A 21,609-nucleotide genomic window follows, 5' to 3' on the forward strand; every position below is an offset into this window, starting at 1 on the left:
TTTTGGACTTTGTCTGCTTCATCAGAGCTCTGTAGTCTGTATATATATAGAAACCTGATTACCTGCTTAACATACACTCACACTCCGGGAGAAGGAAACAAGAGACATCTAGGTAAGTTCCTGGATAATTCTGTTACTGGAGAAGAAATATACAATACAGTATACAATAGATATAATGTAGGAATGTTATATTGATAGTGCATTTTGATATAAAAAGAAATATGCAGTAATATAATATGTATATATTTATATACATATGCAGTATGACAGTCCTGCTGCTGACCATGGTTTCCTTTGATATTCTTTTTAGGGTCTGTTAGACATCCAACCATGAAGGTCTTTGTGGTTCTTGCTCTTGCTGTTTTTACTGGTAAGCATATGTTTGTATTGTCAAATAAAGTCTAAATTATAAGAACAGAAATTAATTTAGAACATGCTCATCATAAATATTAACTAAATTTTGTTATGTTACTCTCAAAAGGCACCCAAGCCAACCTGCTGTGGCAGGACCAGCCCAAGCCCAGTATGGAGATTGTGAAAGATGCCTTCTGGGATTATGTCGCCAAGGCAACTCTGACAACTGAAGACATTCTGAAGAAGATCAGAGAGTCTGAAATGGGGCAGGAAGTCAAGTGAGTGTCTAAATATAATGACAGATCAAAACAAATAACAAATCATTCATTCAATGAATATGCCTATTCTCTTATGTTCTAGCCAGAGTGGGCATATTAACCTAAACCACTGAATGAAATATAAAAAATTGTTGATACATGTTGTCTTTCATTATAACCCAGATGGCATGCCAGTGTGGTGCCTGTAGGGGTAAACCAATAGTAAACAGGAGGGGTTAAACATGTGCCTCATCTGGGTTGAACACTACATATAGGACGTAGATGGGACCCATGTGAGGTTAAGGTGGGCTGTAATGATGGGGCCCATTTGAGAAACCTAACTGTGTCCCAGTAAATGCACACTTCTCAGATGGCATACTAATGTGAAACTCATCTAGCCCACGTTACACCAATGTGAACCACTAGAATGAGAATGTCTGAGTAAATCTAAATTGGCTAAACTGCCTATGCCAAAAAACAAGAAACTATAGGTAAAAAATAAGGAATTAAAACATGTGGAATTTAATAACACAACCATGCATTGTGTGTACCTCTAGAGCTGTGAATACAACCTTTAATTCAATACAAATAGTCAGTCACATTATTCAGCATTTGTCAAAGTTAATGTGAGACATCTTGAAACATTTGGCTCCCTTTTCATGTCTTTCTTATCTTTCTGTTTGTACTTCTGTAGTGCTAGGATCTCCCAGAGTGCCGATGCTATCAGCCAGTATGCTGTGACTGTTCACGCTCAGATGACGCCTCTTACCCAGGAACTGCTGGCCAAGATTTCTCAGGAGTCCGAGCAGCTGAAGGTCCGTCTGCAGCAGGACCTGAGCACCATGAAGTCTCAGCTGGAGCCCTACATCCAGGAAGTGATGTCAAATGTCCAGCAGCAGGTGGAGCAGCTGAAGAAGGAAGTGGCCCTCTACGCAGACATGGACGCCGAGACTCTGAAAACCACTCTGCTGCAGAAGAGCGAGGAGATGAAGGCCAGACTGGAGAAGACCATGATGGAGATGCAGGCCCAGCTCGGACCCCAGGCTGAGGAGCTGAAGCAGAAAATGGAACAGCACATGCAGGAGTTCCAGAAGACCATGATCCCAATGGCTGAGAATTTGCAAGATCAGCTGGTGCACAGAAGCCAAGAGATGAAGGAGCAGTTGGACCCCTATGCTGAGAACCTGAGGGCCCAGCTGACCACCCTCTGGGAGTCTTTTTCTAAGAGCAGCCAGTAAGACATTTTGTCTGCTGAGATCCTCAAATCCCAATTACACAAAGGACTTGCGAAATTACTGTAAAATGATATATGTAAAATGATATAGTTTGTATTTTGTTGCCTTGTATTTATCCGTGTTGCTGAGTTTGAAAGAATTTTAAAGAACTGAAATAAAAATGTTGTCCACAACAGTATTTTTCTACTTTTATTTTTTCAAAAATGCTTTTTAACAAAACATAAGGCAAGTCTTTTATTATAATAGATATATTAATCATCTAAACGGCGATGTAAGGCTAAATTAGATTCAGCCCCATTGTAAAAACTGTGGGAGTGGAGGAGTAAATACAAATACACGATAATATAATTAATGTTTTACAATATAACAACTTTGCATTCAATGTTAATATCGTACTCTACAGTGAACAAAGCACAGACAAAACAAAACAACTAGACAGATAAATCTTTGGTCATTTTTTTATTATAATTATTACAGCTAAAAAACAGGAATGAACTTAAGTTAATTATTCTTTAAATATTTATGTTTTATATATTTTAGGAATAACTTTAATTTAAATATTGTAAATCACAGGGTTAAACATTTACTTTTAAGAAAAAATAGGACATTCAGTACATCACACAATAACCTGTGCACACAGAAATCACAGAAAAAAGCAGTACTGAGGTGACAGTGACCTCTGGTGGCAAGACGGTGACTCCTGTGTGACATTAAATAAACTGATAATGTAATGTTGATAATATAAATAATTGTTGTAGCCTACTTTGTAAATAAATTTAAAAGTATGCTGTCTGCTATCCTATTTCCTTAAGTCATACAGTTTTCAGTTGCTCAGTTTTTGTCGTACTCTACCCTGTTAGCAACATTGATTTCTGGTATTTACTAGTGACCCACATTTCAGGACTGTTTTAATACGTATATACATCCCTAATAAATGAGGGCCCCTGGTGTGTTTTAAAATCTTTGATAAATACTATATTCATCTCTTGATGCTGTAATGTGTTCAGTAACGTGTTGATACATGCTCTCTTAGCAACAAGCAGCACTGCTACTGTCTTATTTTACTTAAACTCTCTTAAACATTTAGATGTATCAGTCTGTTGTTGTACTGTTATACTGCTCAAACAGACAAAGAGTTAAATCTGTACCCACAGTTTAGTAATCCATACTTTCGGATTATAAAATGTAACTTCTTTTTTTACTGTAGCATATTGTCTGCTTCAAAAATGAAGTGAATTTAAGCTTGTCAACCTAGTAATTTAAATTTTATACCAATAAGAAAAGGTGCCTTATGTGAAGTTGGAGGGCTAAAGTTAGCCAGCTAGTTACCATATTAGTCATGCTAATTGTATGTGCAGTAGGTTAGCCATGTAGGCTAGCAATATCTGTGGCATTTGTGTTTTAAAACAATAGCAGATGTTTAGATATCTATATTTATGCTGGGTAATCTGCTAAAACAATTTGCTTTTCTGTCTGTCTTAGTGCTTTGAAACATAAAAAAAAATCCTGCTGGCTAGCTGATGTATTTATAAGCAGTAAAAAAAATTGGTAACAGTTTGGCAGTTAGCTTCATACTATGCTTTTGTTATCCATCAACAATCGTATAACTAAATAGGTCCACACTTTTTGGTAGAATTAAGTAACAGAAGTTTGGAGAGCCTGTTTTATTTATTTTATTTCACAATAATCTTAAATGTCTGTTTGAGTCATCACTGTCCTATTATTTCCACATTTTAGCCATCTATATAACTATAAGGTTGTGCTGAAGAATCATACATCTATTTTCATTATTCTATACACTATTCTGTTGCTATGCCACATATTTCAGTCATTTCAATATCAGATTTTTTAATGTTTTAATCCTAGCTGCAAAACCAACATATGCTTATCAATAAAATCAAATCAATGTAATGCTGAGCTTGATTAGAATTTATTATACTGCCCCTTGACCTTGAACTATTGTGGTGTTAATGAGTTTATTACTTAAGTGAAAGGTTCTCTGAGGGCGTTTGTGCACAGCACACACTTCTGTGGATGGCTCACGCTTTTAAAAAAACTGGTGTGTTTTAAATTTAGTATTTTTTTTTTCATCTCTTTGTGCTGTAATGCGTTGATACATGCTTCCCCAGCAACAAGCAGCACTGCTACCATGGAGAACTTTACTACATAACCTCTTTTAAATGTTTAAATGCAGCAGTTAAACGATGGAAAATTCAACAAAACACAAAATGTTTTAGTTAATTTATCTAATGTACCATCAGTGTCATGAAAAAAAAAATCTTTAAAACACCAATTTTACCTTAGAAGAAATGTCATCTCCCCTTCAATGGACATCCCTGTAAAATGTATTCCATGGCATTTGAAGCATTTCTATTAGTCTATTTATTACAAAAGTTTTGAAACTGACACAGTGTAAAGAACCACTACCAGTAAATAAAAATAATAATTAAGCAAACAAACAGTTATAACCAAAAACCCTTGTGCTAAATCTCTCATTACCCACCTTAATGTTACCTCTGTAAATATGCTTTCACACTAAATGTGCTTTTTAACACATCGTTTTCAGTGGGAAGCAGGTAGGTAAACAGTCTCCGGGGCAACAAATGCACTGGGTCATACAAGGTTGTGTGATCCTGGGTTGACAGGGCCCAGATCCATTATTAAAATTAATATAAAACATTTTAATACATGAACTTATAAAGTATACATAAAAAAAGAAAACCCAAAAAGGACAAATGTGATGCCCAGGGGCCACAGGAAGATGGCAAAAGAATACTTAAAAAAAAAAAAAAAAAAAAAAAAAAAGGCCAAAAGGACAATTTGGGATGCAAAAGTTAACTGGAGACCCACAAAGGGACACTTGGCAGAAAAAAAAGACATTAGCAGATGCCCAAAAGAATATTTGGAGCACTTAGAGATAGCTGTTGATACAGTGTTCTTGGGGGATACCTTGTAATAGTTTAAAAATATTCCTAAAACACTCCTTTAGTCATTTAAAAATAATAGCAGATTTTAATGAATATTTAAAACCTAACTGCAAAAACAACACATGCTTATCAATACAATCAAATCAATGTAATGCTGAACTTGATCTGATTTTTATTATACTGCCCCTTGACATTAAACTATGTGGTGTTTATTACTTAAGTGAAAGGTTCACTTATAGTCAGCTTTCTTTTTTCTGCTTTAACAAATGTATTAATTAGAGTCAGCTCTACCCAGCAACCTCACACCTCTGCCGAGACTAGCTAAGAGCAGTTTGATAGATTCTGGCCCATAGGTCAAAATGTGCATCTCTTATATTATGTAAAATATATGCATATAGGTCAGGCAAGCACAGAGTTAAAAGAATTATCAACCCTGTTGATAGTAATGTGCTGACATGTTCCTAATCTGAAACTGATATTCAAGGATTACCCGTCTCTCCCCTGCAGTATCAATGCATCACGTCCACATTCAGCAGAATTCCAGGTCACCCACAATCTCATTTAATCTCATTTAATATGTTGTTTCTTCTTAATTTAAAATGAGGTTTTGAAGTAGTAATAAAATAATTGTGTTGTATACAAAAGTATATAGAATTTGTAAAAACAGCTGTATGTGTATGCGTGTATGTGCAATTATTTTTTATTTGATTAATGTGATGCAAGGCTGTGGAATATTGCATGAAAGGTTAAGTCATATTTTTTCATGTTTAATTGGTGTTAATTTGCAAAAAAAAAAAACAGTGTTTATTTAAAAAAATCTCTATCTATTGTTTTTGCCATATTAATTTCAGTAAAAATATTGTGTTTACATGCTCTCAATACAGACATTATTGTTTTGGCTATTTATTATGCTTAAATATTTTTTTTCTAGGGCAGAATGACTGAAAGACATACACCATATAACAATAATCTTTCATAGAAACAAAACATAATTTGATGCACAAGCTTCCTTTTTAATTAGTAAAAAGTATGCATACAGGGTCATTGTCCTGATGAAACATTTTTCATTCCATTTTTGTCCAGGTTTTAGCCATTTAGCAATGGTTTGATTTTATGCTTATGTATAAATAGTGCTGCCTTTTTAATAGTGAATTTGTACTTTGACACCAACTTTGGCAAGAGCTACATGTAGCTTGTTGTTTGCTATAGTTGTTTGTTCTCCACTTTTGAATTAATTTCTGGACAGTAAAATGGCTGATTTGTAATTGTTTTTAAATCTTTTTAAATTCATTACAAGACTCAAACCCTCTTTCCCCATAGAACTCTTTTGATTTGGTCATGCTTATTCACCCATTTAAACAACATTTGTAAACATATTTTTTATACATCTAAACATATAATAAGGGACATTGTTTTGCTTTCTTGATAGTAAAAAAACAAAATAGACATTGGACATTTCTGTTTATTTTTCTAGGGCAGAATGACTAAACAACATATAACCTATTTTAAATAGATAAAAAAAAGAATTAATGCACAAGCCAATTTTTTTCTGAAATTAACCTAAAAATACAAATACAGGGTCATTGTCCTGTTGAAACACCCAATTGCACCCAAATGATCCACTTCTGTAATACTGACGATGTTCATTGTAACAAGATTCAACTTTCTCCCAACAATGTAAGGAAGTATAAAGCATGTCCTTTTGGAACCTCTGTGCTGCAACGTGGAATGGAATATAGCAATAAAAAAAACAGATTAGCAAAGCAACTGGTCGTGAGAACTTCGGACAGGCGCTGCCACTTCAGCTTCATCTGAACATGTTATGACCATTAACAGGGTCATCTGACTAGATACAAGTCCTATAAATGCCTGTCAGTTCAGAAGAGCTATCACATTTATCCAGTCTTCATCCCAGTGAGGTGAGTCAGTTACAGTCACAGATAGTTCAATTTGGATTTTACAGGATTTTGGCTTCTCTACTGGATTTTAACTTTCTGAAACGCCTTAACACTACTCTGTGTTTCTGCAGGTGTGCTCTCTGGTGGATAATCATGAAGTTTCTTGCTGTAATCCTTGCACTTTCAGTGCTCTCAGGTGAGCTTCTTTCTTGTAAATATGTTGTTAGCCAGCAATACAGAATAAGTAGTATGGATTATTCTATTTTATTAAATAATTAGGGATTGTTTTATTCTTTTTGGCTGACTAGATTAGACTAGTGTAAGGTGACTGCTAAACCTGTAGGCTATTTAAATTTTACCACCTACTTTTATGGAGTTAGCACCCCATCACCATGCTACCTCTTCCCCACATGTGAATCTTTCTTTTAGTCCTAACATCTGTTTAACAATGTAGAAATCACCCTTACACAGTACAAGTTCTCTCCACTTCTACAGTCATACATTCAAAATTTGACTTTGAATATAACACACAATGTCTTTACTTTACAGGCTGCCATGGGCGCTTCATGTTTCAGGATGAGCCCAAAACCCCCTGGGAGGAAACAGTGGATAAGTTTTGGGAGTATGTGGCTGACCTGAGCTCCAGGGCTGAGGAGATGAAGGACAACATCAAAAGCACCCAGCTTATCAGAGAGCTTGAGTGAGTATAGGAGACTCACACAGTCTTTTAAAACAGTAACAATTATGGTTTTATAATAGAATTGTATAAATGTACCAATGTGTCAGTACACTTTGCAAACACAATAGTACTAGCTGCAGATTTGTAAATGTAAAAACAGGCCAAAGATAGCTTTACATCCAAACACTTCTTATAGTGTTTTATTTAGTTTTCTATAAAAAATCCCATGTTTCCATGTTCCAGCACTCTGATCAGTGACAGTATGGCAGAGCTGCAGATGTACAGTGATGACATGCAGTCCAAGTTTGGTCCTTACGCCCAGGAGACTGCTGAGAAGTTTCACGATGACCTGAAACTGCTGATGAATAAACTCAACATGCACATGGAAGAGGCAAAGGATCGCATGACTGAATACGGACAGGAGCTTCAGACCATGGTGGAGCAGAACACAGAAGATGTCAAGAACAGGGTTACCTCTTACGTCCGCAAGCTGAAGAAACGTCTGAGCAAGGACACCCAGGAGATCAACAAGTAAGTCCAATAACGTTGCTCAGTTCATGAGGAAATAGATTAGATAGACGTACAACAATATCTACATTCTAAACAAGACAAGACTGATATAAGATATGATATATCTATTCATTTCTTGTTTTTTCTTGCACTTCAGGAAAATGGAAACATACTTTGATGAAGTCCAGGCTCGTGCTACTCAGGGAGTGGAAGATGTGAAAGAACGCCTGACGCCATACTTTGACGTTGTACGCCAGAATGCTGAAGACAAATTCACCACCATCGGAGAGCTGCTGAAAGCCCAGGCTGAAAACGTGAAGGAGAGACTGGAACAAATTAAAGAGCACATCGAGAAGACCAAAGAGAATGTGCACGTCAAAGTCCAGGAAAATATAGAGAAAGTGCAAAACTGGTTTCAGGAACTACAGGAGAGGATACAGGAGATGGCAGCCTAGGAACTCTATAAATAAAAAAGTGGATTAACTGTGGACAGAAAGAAATGAGTGTGGTTAATGAAAATGTACAGCATGTGCTGAGCAGTTGATGTGATACATTCAGCAAAATAAGCTAAAAGCAGTTGAGTAGATTTCCTTTTAGCACTTAGGCATTGACCACAAAGAAACATTTCAAGATTGTCACAAGAAATGCTGGTGGTTTAGTCCAGTTTAGCTTAGTTCTGTACATTATACCAACAAACTGTGTTTTTTAAAAATAAAACATATAAAACAAACATGACTTTGTTCATCTTAATCAATTACATATTTTCAACCATTTTTATTTAACATTGACAATTTGACAATATAAATAAACGTCCTATTGACCTACTGTCAATAAACAAATGCCTTGTGAACTTTCTCCACTGCATTCCCAGTGGAGAGTAAAACCATTATCATTTTAAAATTGCAAAACCCTATTATTTATTCATAATTAGATATTTTTTCCAAACCTTATTCATTGCCTGATTGCCTCTTCTTTATTTAAAATTAATACATTTGGATTACAACATAAAAAGAAGGGTTTGTATTTCATCATTGCTTGATTCCAGTTCTTACTAGTTAGAATTTGTGCATTTTCACCAATTCATTTTTATTATATTTTTATTGAGAAATAGTGAATTATGAAAAATTAAATGACTAGTAAAAGCTAGTACAAATTAAGTTTTTGCATATTTAATTTTGAGAATTGCATATGTGCATTATTTATTACTTTGTAAAATAGGCTGGTGAAGGTACATAAAAAAGATAAGATCCTGTTATTGTAAGAATTAAAGCATTGTAAATGCCAAATTCACTTGTAAAAAGCTCTGTTATATTTATAAAAATTATGAATTTCTAAAGTATCAAAGAGATATATTTTTTGAAGGACATGTGTCCTGAATGTATGTGTGCGTGTTTGTTTAGTTTTTCTGCATTGTTTAGCTCCTTCAAATACAGTAAATTCAAGCTTTAAATTTAGTTTTCTTATTTATAAATCCCTCTTACAGATTCCTTTAATATTTTGCTTTTTTGCCATATTTATTTATTTTTTCAGATTATCAAACAAACTTCCACATCTGACAATGATAACCAATTTAAATAAAAAAGTGTTGTTTTTAAATGATAATTTGATTTACTAAGGGAAATAAGTAATACAAAACCAAAAAATAAATAAATAAATAAATAAATAAAACCTACAAATGTGATTTTATATATCCACATTGTTGGTGAGTAAATGACATAATTGTGAAACTGCGTTTTTCTGTTGACTAGTCGTTCCATCAAATTTCTGCATCCCAACATATTTATTATTTTTTAAATTTATTAAATCTTTATTTTTGAGTGCATTATATAAATTATCTATATATTTTATAACTGGTACGTAATTCAGGTCTGAAAGGGTTAAACCTAAAGAATCTGCAGCGCTCGGAGAGTTTAGTGGAGGAGTTTGCTCGGGGAGCTGGGCTGATCTTCCGGTCTGTGCGGATGTTATGCTGGAGCAGACACGAGGAGAAGAAACTCCAGAAAAACACAGAGTTAAAAAAAACACAGAGACTCACCGCGAGGGAAAGAAACTCCAGTGAAACACAGAGTTAAAAACAGAGCAAAGTAAAGAGACGCTGAGAGAGAGAGAGAGAGAGAGAGAGAGAGAGAGAGAGAGAGAGAGAGAGAGAGAGAGAGAGAGAGAGAGCGCAGCTGAAGCGGCGAGTGTGCAGCAGGAGAGAGAGGAGCTGCAGGGGAAAAACAGTGGAGCAGAGTGGAGAGGAGGAGTGGAGAGAAGAGGGAAGGTCTGGTCAATATGGAGTAAGACGTGCGGCACGCTGCTGAACAAACTACTTGATTATAACTCGAGTCTAAACGCGCCCAGCCGCTGCAGAGTGGAGACTGTGGAAGAGGTAAGTAAGTAAGTGAGTGAGTGAGTGTGTTTGTTTGTGTGTGTGTGTGTGTGTGTGTGTGTGTGTGTGTGTGTGTGTTTGTTTGTGTGTGTGTGTGAGAGAGAGAGAGAGCTGCTGCAGTGTGTTGGTCTGTAAATCTTTCTCTGCTTGGTGAGTTTATAAAGCTTTAAGAAGCGTGTTGTGGAGCTGTTGTGTGGCTGTTGAAGGAAGTGCTACAAATCTAAAGCTAACCCCCTCTTAAAGGTCTCCTTCCGCTAAAATCCACTTTTTCTGCTGCACATGAAACTCTTCTTTAACCCCCATTGCCTGAAGTATCTAGTAAAAGAAAAGGCTCAGAAGTCTACCTCAACTCGTGAGTTCATGGCCTCGCCCACTTCGGCTCGGGACCGCCCACAGGCAGCGCTGAACCCGGGCTCCAGCAGAGCCGACTCTGTTTTGTTAGCTAAGGAGGAGCTTACAGCTCTGTTTACACAGCTAGTTAGCATTAGCTACCTTGTGTAAACAACTATACGTTTAAATCGGATCTCCGGTTGATTCTGCGTTTTACCGAGACCTTAAATATACACTAGGGAAGCACGGTGTGACAAGGCAGCGCAACTCGGCAGAACACTGGTAAAAGCGGGCGCCGTTTACGTCAGATTTTAGGATGTACGTAGAGTGGACTCTGGGGCTTGAACATAGTGAAACTGTCCAATCACCGAATCTCCAAGTCTGATGTAAGAGTTTAGTAGTGTTAGTTTAGAAACGTTAGCAATACCGCGGTAGAGTTGTGGTTATGGGCGGAGAAACACACCGCTTTCTGCTCTGCTCCGTGGCAGTGCCAAAGCGTTTTACCGGTGGAGTAACAATTGAATTCTATGCCCACCAACTGCATGCCGTGTGTAAGCACCTTAATTCAGTGAACTAAAGCAGGGCTATAAGAAAACACCGGAGAAAAATATGGCTCACATGGCATTTATTCATACAAGAGACCCACAACTAGACATTTTAATGAATGAAAAAGTATAGAATGAGACATTTTAACATTTTAAACTGTTTAGAGTAGTTAAATAAAACACTGCAGCTGCACAGTCATGCTGAAAATTCCAGGATATCAGCATTTCTTACACAACAACAATCACACTACGCCTAAATCATTTGGTTTTGATGGCTGTTAAGTTATCCTCACTTTTCTTTTTACCATCTCACTCCTTAACACTTGTTTGTTGGTTTGTTGGAATGTCCATTTGTATTAGGTAGGGCTGCACATAATTTTGGTGAAAAATTATATTAGGGCACTGGGGTCTTAAGCATTTTTTTATCTTGTGTTTGTTCTTTTTTTGACAGCAGATGGAGAAGTTAGGAACTAGAGATTTGTGAAAGTATGAATGGCATAAACCCTACATGGAATACTTTCAAGAATCATAGTCGTGAAGGGGTGTATTGGTCTAACCCCATACAGGAAATCCAAGGATTGGATAACACTAATGTTTTTGTACATTATGGAGGAGGTATGTTTCAGTATCTTTATGAATGATAAAAAACAGTTTCAGTTAGCATTAAATCTTTCATTTTAAGGATAAAATATTGTTTAATTTCAGGAACCAGATAAGATGAGCGGCAACCAGTCTGCTGGACATGCATCATCAAACTTATACTCTGCCTCAAAGGCTCCTCAGAATTTGCAAGAAATCCCTTCAGGAATGGCAGGAGGGAATCTGAGCAAACCTCAGGATCCCACAAGCTCCAACATGGGTCATAATGCAGAGGATGATAGAGAAAAAACTGCAGCAGATAGAAGAGAGACATGCAGTCTTGTGAATGAGCCTTTAGCTACTGAATCAACTGATACCTCACATCCACAGGTTCAAGATAAGGTAAATTAATGCTTACACCAAACTGTTACACTGTTATCTAAACTTAGGCTATTCTTTCTTTGTATATTTTTGTATTCAACAGAATGAGCATTTACCATTGTTATATTCAATATTATTATGTATTAATGCAGTTTAACTATTTACATTTAAGGGCTTGACACTTCATGATTTTAGTTTATGTATTCAAAGACTGTGACCGATATAAAAGGTTTAAAATATTATACAAATAAAAAAACAAATATATATTTACAGTATATAATATATTATGGTGAACAAAACTAAGTTTTCTGTGTACTTATTTTGAAGCATGAAGCTGATATTCTACCTGAAAACAGCACTACAGTTACATTCTGCCTCCTGTCAAGTTCTGAAAAACACTAGGTTCCCTGGTGCAGTAGTGGTTAGAAATAATCACTTTAAGGCTGAAATGTTACAATAGGGATAAGTGGAGACATGGTTAAATTTGTTGAAACTTTACTAGCACGCATCTTAAAATAGCACGCAATGCTTAAATAAGTCAGTGTCTCACCTGTGTGACCAGCAAACTTCCAATGATTAGCTCGCTCTAGCAACTAATTAAAGGTAATTGTTGCATCATGTTTGAATTTTATCAAAGAGGGTAAACTCACAGTTCTTTTTATCTATTTATCTAGATGTGCACATAATACTATTTTCTGTCTAGTTTTTTAGCCAGCTTCAATACAACAGAAGAAAACGTTAAAAAAAAATGTTTTCTGCCAGTTTACAAAAAAACTCTTGATAAATTATACCATGTGATAAATAATATGCTTCTGTGCTGACTAACTGCACATTTTATTACAAGCAGTGTAATGAGTCCTGTTCAACTGGATGAAATGCAGCATATTTGGGATAAAATCATTTACACCTTACATTTAAATAGCTATAGTATTTGAATAGCGGTTTCTGGGTATCTGCTACTGACCAATGCTTTTTGTCTGTATGACAAACTATAATAAATATTGTATATTGTGAACATTTTTTGTTAAATATTGTGATGCAATATGTTTAGCATGTTGCCCAGCCCAAATTTAAAAGGAATCATGAAAGTAACTAGACAGTGGCTTTGGATGAAAATGTGTTCTGTTCCATTACACAGGACCAACACCTCGAAAAAGGCAACTGGACGTCTGTGACTGAAGAAGCTTTAGAGATGAGTAATGATGTGGGCTTGGAACAGGGCCTCTCCTGTAAAACTTCAATGGCATGTAAGGATTCCTACAGTGAAACAAGAGGACTTGCGACTGACCGCATTGGTTCTGTAGATGACAACTCGCCAAATGGCCATGAAAAAGATGAACTAGAAGAGATAAAACAAGATTATCAATCTGATGGCACCAAGATATCTAATCGAGATGTCCCACTGATGGTACGTTATATTTCATTAAAATATAAAATTATTTTGAAGAAGCTATGAAAAATGAGAGAATGTAGTGTTCACGTTTTCTGCTTTCTATGTTTTCAGGAGGTGAATTCCTTGACTGATGTTTCCTCTGTAAATGACAATGTCCTCAGAAGAGGTACTTCTAGGACACTTGACCAGCTTGATATCATTGGGATTTCCTCTGTAGTGCAAGTATCTGCTGAACAGAAAGAAGACTCCGGTATTACAGATATTTCCAATGTTTCAGATACAAGTCCAATCAGATCTCATAAAGAAGAGCACTCCGAGAGCCTAGTCAAATGTACATCCATGATTTTGTCAACCTCTTCAGACATTAGAGGGAACCAAGAGGGCACATTGTCATTAACTGCTCCCTGCTCACCTAAGGAACATGCCAAGGCTTGCGAAGATGTTAACCCTAGAATGTGTGTAGACAGCCAGACCAAGCTTTCCGAAGATCATTGTTCTAATGGTCAGAACCTGAACTTTAGCAGGTTAAACACTGCCTCTGCGAAATCAAGCTCTGAATATTTGTCTATTTCGGTCACTAAGTTAGAGAGCCTTTGCAAGTATACCATTTCTTCCTCAACACTGAAATCATCAGAGCTTTTCCAGCTTCAAGCACACAATGCAAGTGAGTCTGCAATTAAATGTGAATCCTCAAATCTACCTCCTAAACAAGATGGATCCTTAAAGATGACATTAAATGTTGAGCACACACCAACAAACACAGTGTGCTCTGATGTTCAAAGTCCTCTGAAGGAGGTGAAAAAACAAATGAAGTCAAACAACTGTCTTCACAGTAAAGATATAGATGATGTCTGTAGTCCCTATCTACCTCACAGCAAAGCTCAGGAAGAGTCCAAAGATTCGACTGTCTCTGAGAAATTTGACTTGCCAGCAAATCAAGAGTCAGAAAATCTAGGCAGATCTCCAGAAAAAGAAATGGTCTGTAGTAATACTCCTGAAGTTTCTCACTCTGATTCTGGTGAAAATTCACAGAAGGTTTCACAGTCACCTACCTCTCAAACTGCACCGATAATACAGAAGACAGCAAGAAAAGCTCTTCAATCTGAAGCATTACATGGACAATTGCAAAAGATCACCTGCAAAAGTACAGGACGAACTGATGACACTTCTAAGACTAATCTGGAAAGCTCATCATCAATAAAGGAAGGCCATTCTGAACATGAAGGAGTTTACCCTACTTCTAATGTCTTGCAGCGCCCAACAGAATCCCGGGTCTGTTCCAATGAAGATGCTAAAAGTGTCAGTGCATCAAGTAAAGCCAAATCCAATATGAAAATTCCTACCAAATTACAAACAAATGCATGTAGTGTTCCAAACACACTGAAGAAGACAAGGAAATCAAGGAAAAGGAACCTCAAGAAGCTGAAGAAAAACATTGTTGGTTTTACTATTGCTCAGACTCTATTGCATGACTCTGATGTGCCTCAAGATATCGTCCAGAAACCAGATTTGGAGGATTTGAGTAATCCAAAAACACCAACTAAGCAAAGGTGTGAACAGAAAGGAAAAGCAGCTAAAGAGAATAAAAGAAAAAGCAAAAACAAAAAACACATTTCTAGAAAAGCAAACATAACGACTTCTGATGCATTACAGAACATATTACAACCTGTATCTGACATTAAAGTTGAACCAGAAAAAGAAGCTGCATCTCAAAAACAGTCTGATATAACTGTTAAGCTAGAGCATGACACATTGCCTTATGGTGAATTTCCTATTACTGATTGTAAGAATGTGCCCTCTAAAGGCCATTTCCCAGAACTTGTTGAGCATGAGGAACAAAATGATCGTCTCAAGATAACTAAAGCTTGTACAAAAAAGAGAAAAAGGAGTGGTCGATCTTTTAAAAAAAGAAAGCTAAGAAAAATAACCACGCTGTTTTCAGCTGTTTTGGAAACTTCAGAAAACACAAATGCCCAGGATCTGCAGAAAATCTCGCAAAGTTATGCTTCCAGGGATTCAGTAACGATGGCTGTAAAGTCGGATGTAGGAACGGAGGAATTTGTGAACTTCTCTAGGAAATCCAGTAGCAGCCTGGTTTTGCCAGATCTCTGTAAGAATAGTCCTGAACATGAGCAGACTGTTCTCTCCCATTCTGTAGCTACTGTTGGCACTGTTGAAGCTGGAAATTTGACCTCGGATGCTTTCAAAAGTGCCCAAAAAAAGTCACCACAAAGGAAGCAGAGAAATCGTACACAATCAGGATCCAGTGAAATACATACAGATCTACCTATCAAACCTGAAAAACGGCAATGCACAAAAAGGACATGTCTACAAAATGCCACTGACAGTGGATTGGAAAGTGGCGTTTCAGAGCATAAGCCACACATTCAACATACTCTTGCCAAGAAAAAAGGCAAAAAGTCAATTTGCAAATTGCAAGTACAAAATATACAATCCACAAAATGGAGTATGAGGCATTGCAGGAGATCATTAAGGTTTACCGTAGGCAATGCCAAAAAGCTCAGAAAACTTGATGGTGCTGCAGCGGATGACACAATTTCATCAAAAGCTCAGTCTGCTTTATCCCAAGCAGTGCATGAACAGGGTCCCTTGAAACCACAAGACCTAAAACAAAACAGTAAGAGAAAAACTGGGAAAAAGACATTCAACACTCCTTTGCCTGAAAGTAGTGGTGTTGCAGAAATCTCTCACTTAACTGCAGCACAAAAGGGAAAAGACAAAAAGACAAGTGGTTCATCTTTGGTTCATCGGAGCCTGCGTAGTCACCCCCTTAATATGTCTAAGGAAAATGACATACAAGTAGCAACATGCATCTCTTCCAGAAGGAGAAAACTCATCCCTGATGTAATCACCTGTGATCAGGCTTTGGTAGCAGGCGTAGAACCTTTGGAGAACGGCTCTAGTGCAGTGACAATAGGTAGCCCTGAAAAAATACAAAAGAAAAAATGTGGCCAAATGAGACAGAATATAAAGCAAACACATTTAGAGGCTGTATGTGAATATGGAGGGACTTCAGGTGTGAAGACAAAGTCCAAAATTAAGAGGAAAATGTCAGAACAGAATGCTGGACCAGTGTCCAAAAGGAAGGCAGCATCAAGGCAGCAAGCTACAAGTTTGGAACAAGAACCAAGTACAACTGACAAATTGTTAAATTGCTTACAAGGACCATTCAAATCTGAACTTCCTGATGAGAAATATGTCAAAATAAATGCAGATTCCTGTGTGGGTAAGAATAAGGTGCTACTGCAGACAGCAGTTGAAGAGGTCCACATTGCTCTGTCCACTAACATAACACCAAAGGAATCAAAGAACAAAGAAATAACGGAGAGGGAATACAAAGCACCATGGGACAAAAATGAGACAAAAACAGCATTTGAATTGGCTTTGGAGTCCTTTATAATGACCACACAATTCCATTCAGGTGAGAATGATTACGTGATTTGTGACAAAAAGGAAGCAAGATCCGAAAAACTTGTAATGGAAAGTGTTGAAGCAGGGAAGGAACATTCTTCAGCACCTCATAATTCTAAAATGAACGAGAAAGTAAAATCTCTATCGTCAAAGAAATGTATTGTTTGTAAGTACTGTGGTCAGTATTTTCGACATATCTCAGCATATACCATTCATCAGCGTATTCACACAGGCGAAAAACCTTACCGGTGCAAACTTTGTGGCAAGAACTTTGCTCAACTTTCCAAACTTAAATCTCACAGGAAAAGCCACACCCAGTCTGTTAGTCTTTGTTGTCCATGCTGCAGTAAAGCATTCCCAAATAAAAACTCATTTGTAGCCCATTTTAAGATTCACCTCCAGGAAGTGGAGAACAAGAACAGCCTAAGCCAGAAGGTTCAGTGCAAACTGTCCAACACAACTCTTGATCCGTCCCAATTGGGAAAACCTCAAAAAGACAGTAGCCTTAATTGCAAGCTTGGTGACAAGAAGTTTCCAAACAGTTTTACGGAGAGAAAATGCATGCATGAGGATCCTTTGCCCTGTAAGACCTGTGGAAAGAAGTTTAAGAAACCTTCACATCGTCTGGTCCACGAGAGAATGCATAGACCATATGCCTGTTCCATTTGTGCGAAAGGGTTCAATCCACTCAAGGCACTGAAAAAGCATCAAGTGTCCGATCAATGCAGAGAAAAAGGAGAACTAAATGGGGACAACCGTGACCGTGAAGGCTTCTTAGTCACTCAAGGAGTTGATGGTCAAGTGAATACCCCTGTTTTCTTTAAATGCAAGATTTGCAGACAACTCTTTCAGAAGTGGTGCCAGTACACTCTCCACCTTCAGACCCACACAAGGTTTCCTCCACATCTTTGCTTTGCTTGTGGGCAGCGTTATGAAAAGGTCTCTGAGGTTAGTGTTCATTGTAAGGTATGCTGTCAGTCAAGCGGGGAAGAAGCAGCTTGTGGTGCATCTCTTTCTAAAATATTTGATGGCAGTGATGTCCAAAACTACTCTTCCTCGTGGAATAGTTCACGTCTTGGTCCTTGTTCCTTACAGACGTCCAAAAACAAAAGTATTCCCCTGTCAGATGGCGCTAAGTCTAACAAGAATTCCCCAAATCCATCCAGTAATCATAATGCAGTAAGGACAGAAAATCTTTCTCTTCAAACCTCTGAGGTTATGCATGCTTTATCATCATCCTTGCATGAGATGGTGCACCTTCCTAAAGATTCTGGTCAGTTGCCATCTGCAATTAACCATCTGAATTCTGCTCCCCCATCACCCACTCCATCTGTGATAACCTGCGTCTCCTCAAACGACATTCTGGAATGCACTGAAATCTCACCAAGTCTCTGGCGATTTGAGTGTTCACGTTGTGGCCGGAGATTCAAAGGCTACAGGAGTTTATGCGCTCACATGCAGACACATGCACCTAACTTCAGACATGTTTGTGGGCATTGTGGCCAGACCTTCAAAAGATGGAACAGGCTTTGGTTGCACCAAAGAATTCATGGTGGGAAAGTCCGTTGCTATTCTTGTTCCCAGTGCAGCCTCCAGTTTCGCTTCTTTGGCTCCTATAAAGACCACATGTTGAATCATGCAGGGGAGAGACCTTTTGCCTGTCCTCTCTGCCCTGAAACTTTCGTTCGTGAAGAAGGTTTGCATGTGCACCAGTGTACATTTCACAAACCATCAAAAATCTTACAGTGTGAAGTTTGTGCCAAGACCTTCAGTACTTTGCAAAACTTGCTCAAGCACAGTCTTCTGCACAAAGGTGCCGTTTCGCACCAGTGTCTCTCATGCAAACTGTCGTTTACAAATAACAAAATTCTAAAAGAGCATTTGAAGATGCACAACAACTCCCCTGGACTTCCCCTCCCTGATATTCCGTCAGAGCCCTTGGCATTTTCGCACAAGTGCAAGAGATGTGAGGCAAGCTTCTCAACTGGGGATCTACTCTATGCACATCAGACGTGCCATTTCAGAAGTCAAGCCGTTTCTATCCACGTCAATGAACCCCCTTCCTCTACGCTACGAGAGAAACCTCAAACAGAAACAACACTACTTCCTTCTACTACTAGGCCTCCGACATCTACTCTTAATCTTGATAGCATTCCAAATGACAAGAGCCTTTACACGTACCCACATCCAGACAAGCTCTACACGATGCCTAGCCTATCAAGAATACGTCTCCCGATAATCAACTTGGACTCTGATAATGACGAGGAGGAGGAGGAGGAGGAGGTGATTCCACTGCCAGTGAGCACTGCCAGTCCCCAGGCTTTGCCCAACAGTAGCACAACTGTTAGTGGACATCCGTCACAAAGAATGCCGTTAAGTACTCAGGCTTCAGACACTGCACACCTACCTCAGGGTTTGAAAAGCCCAAAATCCACTCCTGTTCTGTCTCAGCCAGGTGACTGCATGCCAGCAGACTGCACAAAAACTAGTAATGTCCAGGAGAACTCTGTTCTTAACTCCAAGACCCAGACCTCTAATTTTGTGGAAACTGATGTGGTCATAGAAGACCCAGCCACCTTTTCAAACTCAAAGGAACATGAAGAACTGGATGAGAGCTTTGAATGTCCGGAATGTTCCTACAAAACAAGAAGCCTTCTTGGATTATATGAACACTACTTTGTGCGAGCTTTAGCAAATGGGTGCCTGCCTCCATAAAGAAAAAAAGAAAGTTCTCATATCTCACGTATGTAGGTTATATATTCAATAGTTTACTTTGCTGTTGGAAAACATTGACTGCATCCCAGTTGCGTGCTACACACTAATACTATAAGGTGTATACCATATACTAATATTAATAGTGCAGATTTGGCAGGTTAGTACACAGAATATTAATATACTAACCAGTTTGGTAATTTCTACTTCTTCAGCCATTGTTGCTGCCCTATTTTCTAATATTTGTTCCATATATGATTAGCTCCTCCACTTATGTTTTGCATTGCATTGTGGAATAACGGTGTCTATAGTAACCACACTCAAAAACGACCAATTTTGAGTATTTATCATGGATATTTACTCTCAGAAATCTGAGTCTACTTAGATTTTAACTTTTATTTACACTTTTTACTAAAACTGGCTAGAATTAGTATTTAGTACACAATTGTGGGTGTAGCCATTGTTACATTTTCGATAGATGCCGTATTAAGTTTTACACTCTCAACCTAATATGTTTGTTACTTAGTGCTAATGTCCTACACTGGATAAATATCCTATCAAAATAGCATTTAGACCCAGTTTACACCTGGTTACTTAAAGCATCTCCAGTGTCCGGATTCCAAGATGCGTTTAAACAAAAACAAAATAGATACAAATCTGATTAGTCAGAAACACTACAGCTGTTCTAGGATGCATCCAAATATAAATAACGCATTTGACAACCAGACCTCATTCCAGTACAAATAAAAAATAAACCAATAATAATTTCCTTGTCACAAGTAGATTTGCATATTTAATCCCTAAGAACAATCCAATTTTAGGCTGCTTAACCAGAGATGCATTTGATTGTGAATTTTAAATGTATGAGATTAAAATTAGAGTTGGCAACCGAAGATATGCAGAGGACAATATTCAGCTGAATAAGAAAAACGACATTATTACTAATCAATTTATTTTAAGTCTTATTGCAATGTTTTCTCTAATTTTAAGATTTTTTTTCAGCAGCGGTTTAAGGCTCACAAAAAATTGATTTGGGCTATGTAATTTATGCAGTGGTCAAATAAAGTGGCAAATTAATGAAACCCTGCAAAATAGTGTTTGATAATAAGTATTTGTCTTTCAATATTATTTTTTTGTCTGCTTTTGGTAAAACAATTATATCGGTGCTTTGGTAGCTACAATGTTATCAGGATACAATCCAGATACAAGTCAGATGAGGTTACCTGGTGTAAACAGAGTCTTATAGAACACAACAGAATGTAATTTACTCTTTTAAGCAAATAGCTTTATCACTTGATGTCCTTGTAATATGCTACACTACTGTTTTTGTTTTTTTTAATAAAGAATGTATTGTCAGATATGGACAAAGTGCATTAGCAAATTCACCACTGAGCAGTCTGAACCTGTGCCTTTACAATATTAGTTTTTTTTTGTTTGTTTTTTTTCATTCTGTTTTTATATCACATCTCTCTCAGTGAACCTTTGTAGACCGGTAAATAATTTCACAAACCTGCACTGGAAAATCTTTACTAAATAAAAATGTTACTTATAGTTATTATATGGCTTTTTTCTTCTTCTTTTATTTCTTACTTAAATACTGTATCAGTAACAAGGTAACTTGACAAAAGTAGTGGTGGACAGTATGCCAACATCTCTGCAGTTTTAAAATGTAGTTTTCTGTACTGTAATTACTGGTGATTTTGGAACGGACAGCTTTCTTTGGAAGTTCTTTGTAGTAGATTTATTTTCTCAAGATGTACCTTATGAAACTTTACTGAAACAAACTTGTACATTGATTCTTTAAAACTCTTTAAATAAAAATCAGTAATACTCAGCGTGGTCTTGTTTGTGGGGGGGAATACAGGAGAAAGGCTGATTCTGTTCTGTGGGCTTATGTTCACAAAGCAGGTAAAGTGGCCCAAACCTGATGTTTTAAGCAGTTCACACTGCCTTTTTAATATAAAAGGAACCCAACATTACTACTGCAATACTAAACTCATACACAT

General features: G+C 37.3%; 3 protein-coding genes across 4 annotated transcripts; all 3 read left to right on the forward strand.

Moving 5' to 3' along the window:
- Positions 1-2,021, forward strand: apoa4a (apolipoprotein A-IV a). Its single transcript, XM_007258281.4, has 4 exons — positions 1-112; positions 311-370; positions 482-632; positions 1,306-2,021. Exons 2-4 carry the CDS (start codon positions 331-333, stop codon positions 1,847-1,849), a joined length of 735 nt encoding a protein of 244 aa, XP_007258343.3. The 5' UTR covers positions 1-112; positions 311-330; the 3' UTR covers positions 1,850-2,021.
- A 4,630-nt stretch (positions 2,022-6,651) lies between these two features.
- apoea (apolipoprotein Ea) lies at positions 6,652-8,590 on the forward strand. The gene is made up of 5 exons (XM_007258282.4): positions 6,652-6,692; positions 6,803-6,867; positions 7,221-7,371; positions 7,594-7,881; positions 8,018-8,590. Exons 2-5 carry the CDS (start codon positions 6,825-6,827, stop codon positions 8,313-8,315), a joined length of 780 nt encoding a protein of 259 aa, XP_007258344.2. The 5' UTR covers positions 6,652-6,692; positions 6,803-6,824; the 3' UTR covers positions 8,316-8,590.
- Positions 8,591-9,783: 1,193 nt separating this feature from the next.
- Positions 9,784-21,437, forward strand: si:ch73-347e22.4 (uncharacterized). Of its 2 annotated transcripts, none has more exons than XM_022666132.2 (5): positions 9,784-10,231; positions 11,558-11,721; positions 11,812-12,087; positions 13,205-13,474; positions 13,571-21,437. In XM_022666132.2, exons 2-5 carry the CDS (start codon positions 11,698-11,700, stop codon positions 19,604-19,606), a joined length of 6,606 nt encoding a protein of 2,201 aa, XP_022521853.2. In that variant the 5' UTR covers positions 9,784-10,231; positions 11,558-11,697; the 3' UTR covers positions 19,607-21,437. The 2 variants fall into 2 exon arrangements, with proteins under 2 accessions (XP_022521853.2, XP_022521854.2); XM_022666133.2 differs by having other exon boundaries at positions 11,561-11,721.
- The last annotated feature ends 172 nt before the right edge of the window (positions 21,438-21,609 follow it).

The sequence above is a fragment of the Astyanax mexicanus genome, chromosome 3 (assembly GCF_023375975.1).
Source record: "Astyanax mexicanus isolate ESR-SI-001 chromosome 3, AstMex3_surface, whole genome shotgun sequence".
NCBI lineage: Eukaryota > Metazoa > Chordata > Actinopteri > Characiformes > Acestrorhamphidae > Astyanax > Astyanax mexicanus.

Coding starts and splice junctions, on each gene's coding strand:
- apoa4a (XM_007258281.4), top strand. CDS start 331: ATGAAGGTCTTTGTGGTTCTTGCTCTTGCTGTTTTTACTG. Junction 371..481: donor TGCTCTTGCTGTTTTTACTG/GTAAGCATATGT, acceptor TACTCTCAAAAG/GCACCCAAGCCAACCTGCTG. Junction 633..1,305: donor GAAATGGGGCAGGAAGTCAA/GTGAGTGTCTAA, acceptor GTACTTCTGTAG/TGCTAGGATCTCCCAGAGTG.
- apoea (XM_007258282.4), top strand. CDS start 6,825: ATGAAGTTTCTTGCTGTAATCCTTGCACTTTCAGTGCTCTCAG. Junction 6,868..7,220: donor TGCACTTTCAGTGCTCTCAG/GTGAGCTTCTTT, acceptor TTTACTTTACAG/GCTGCCATGGGCGCTTCATG. Junction 7,882..8,017: donor GACACCCAGGAGATCAACAA/GTAAGTCCAATA, acceptor CTTGCACTTCAG/GAAAATGGAAACATACTTTG.
- si:ch73-347e22.4 (XM_022666132.2), top strand. CDS start 11,698: ATGTTTTTGTACATTATGGAGGAG. Junction 12,088..13,204: donor ATCCACAGGTTCAAGATAAG/GTAAATTAATGC, acceptor TCCATTACACAG/GACCAACACCTCGAAAAAGG. Junction 13,475..13,570: donor ATCGAGATGTCCCACTGATG/GTACGTTATATT, acceptor CTATGTTTTCAG/GAGGTGAATTCCTTGACTGA.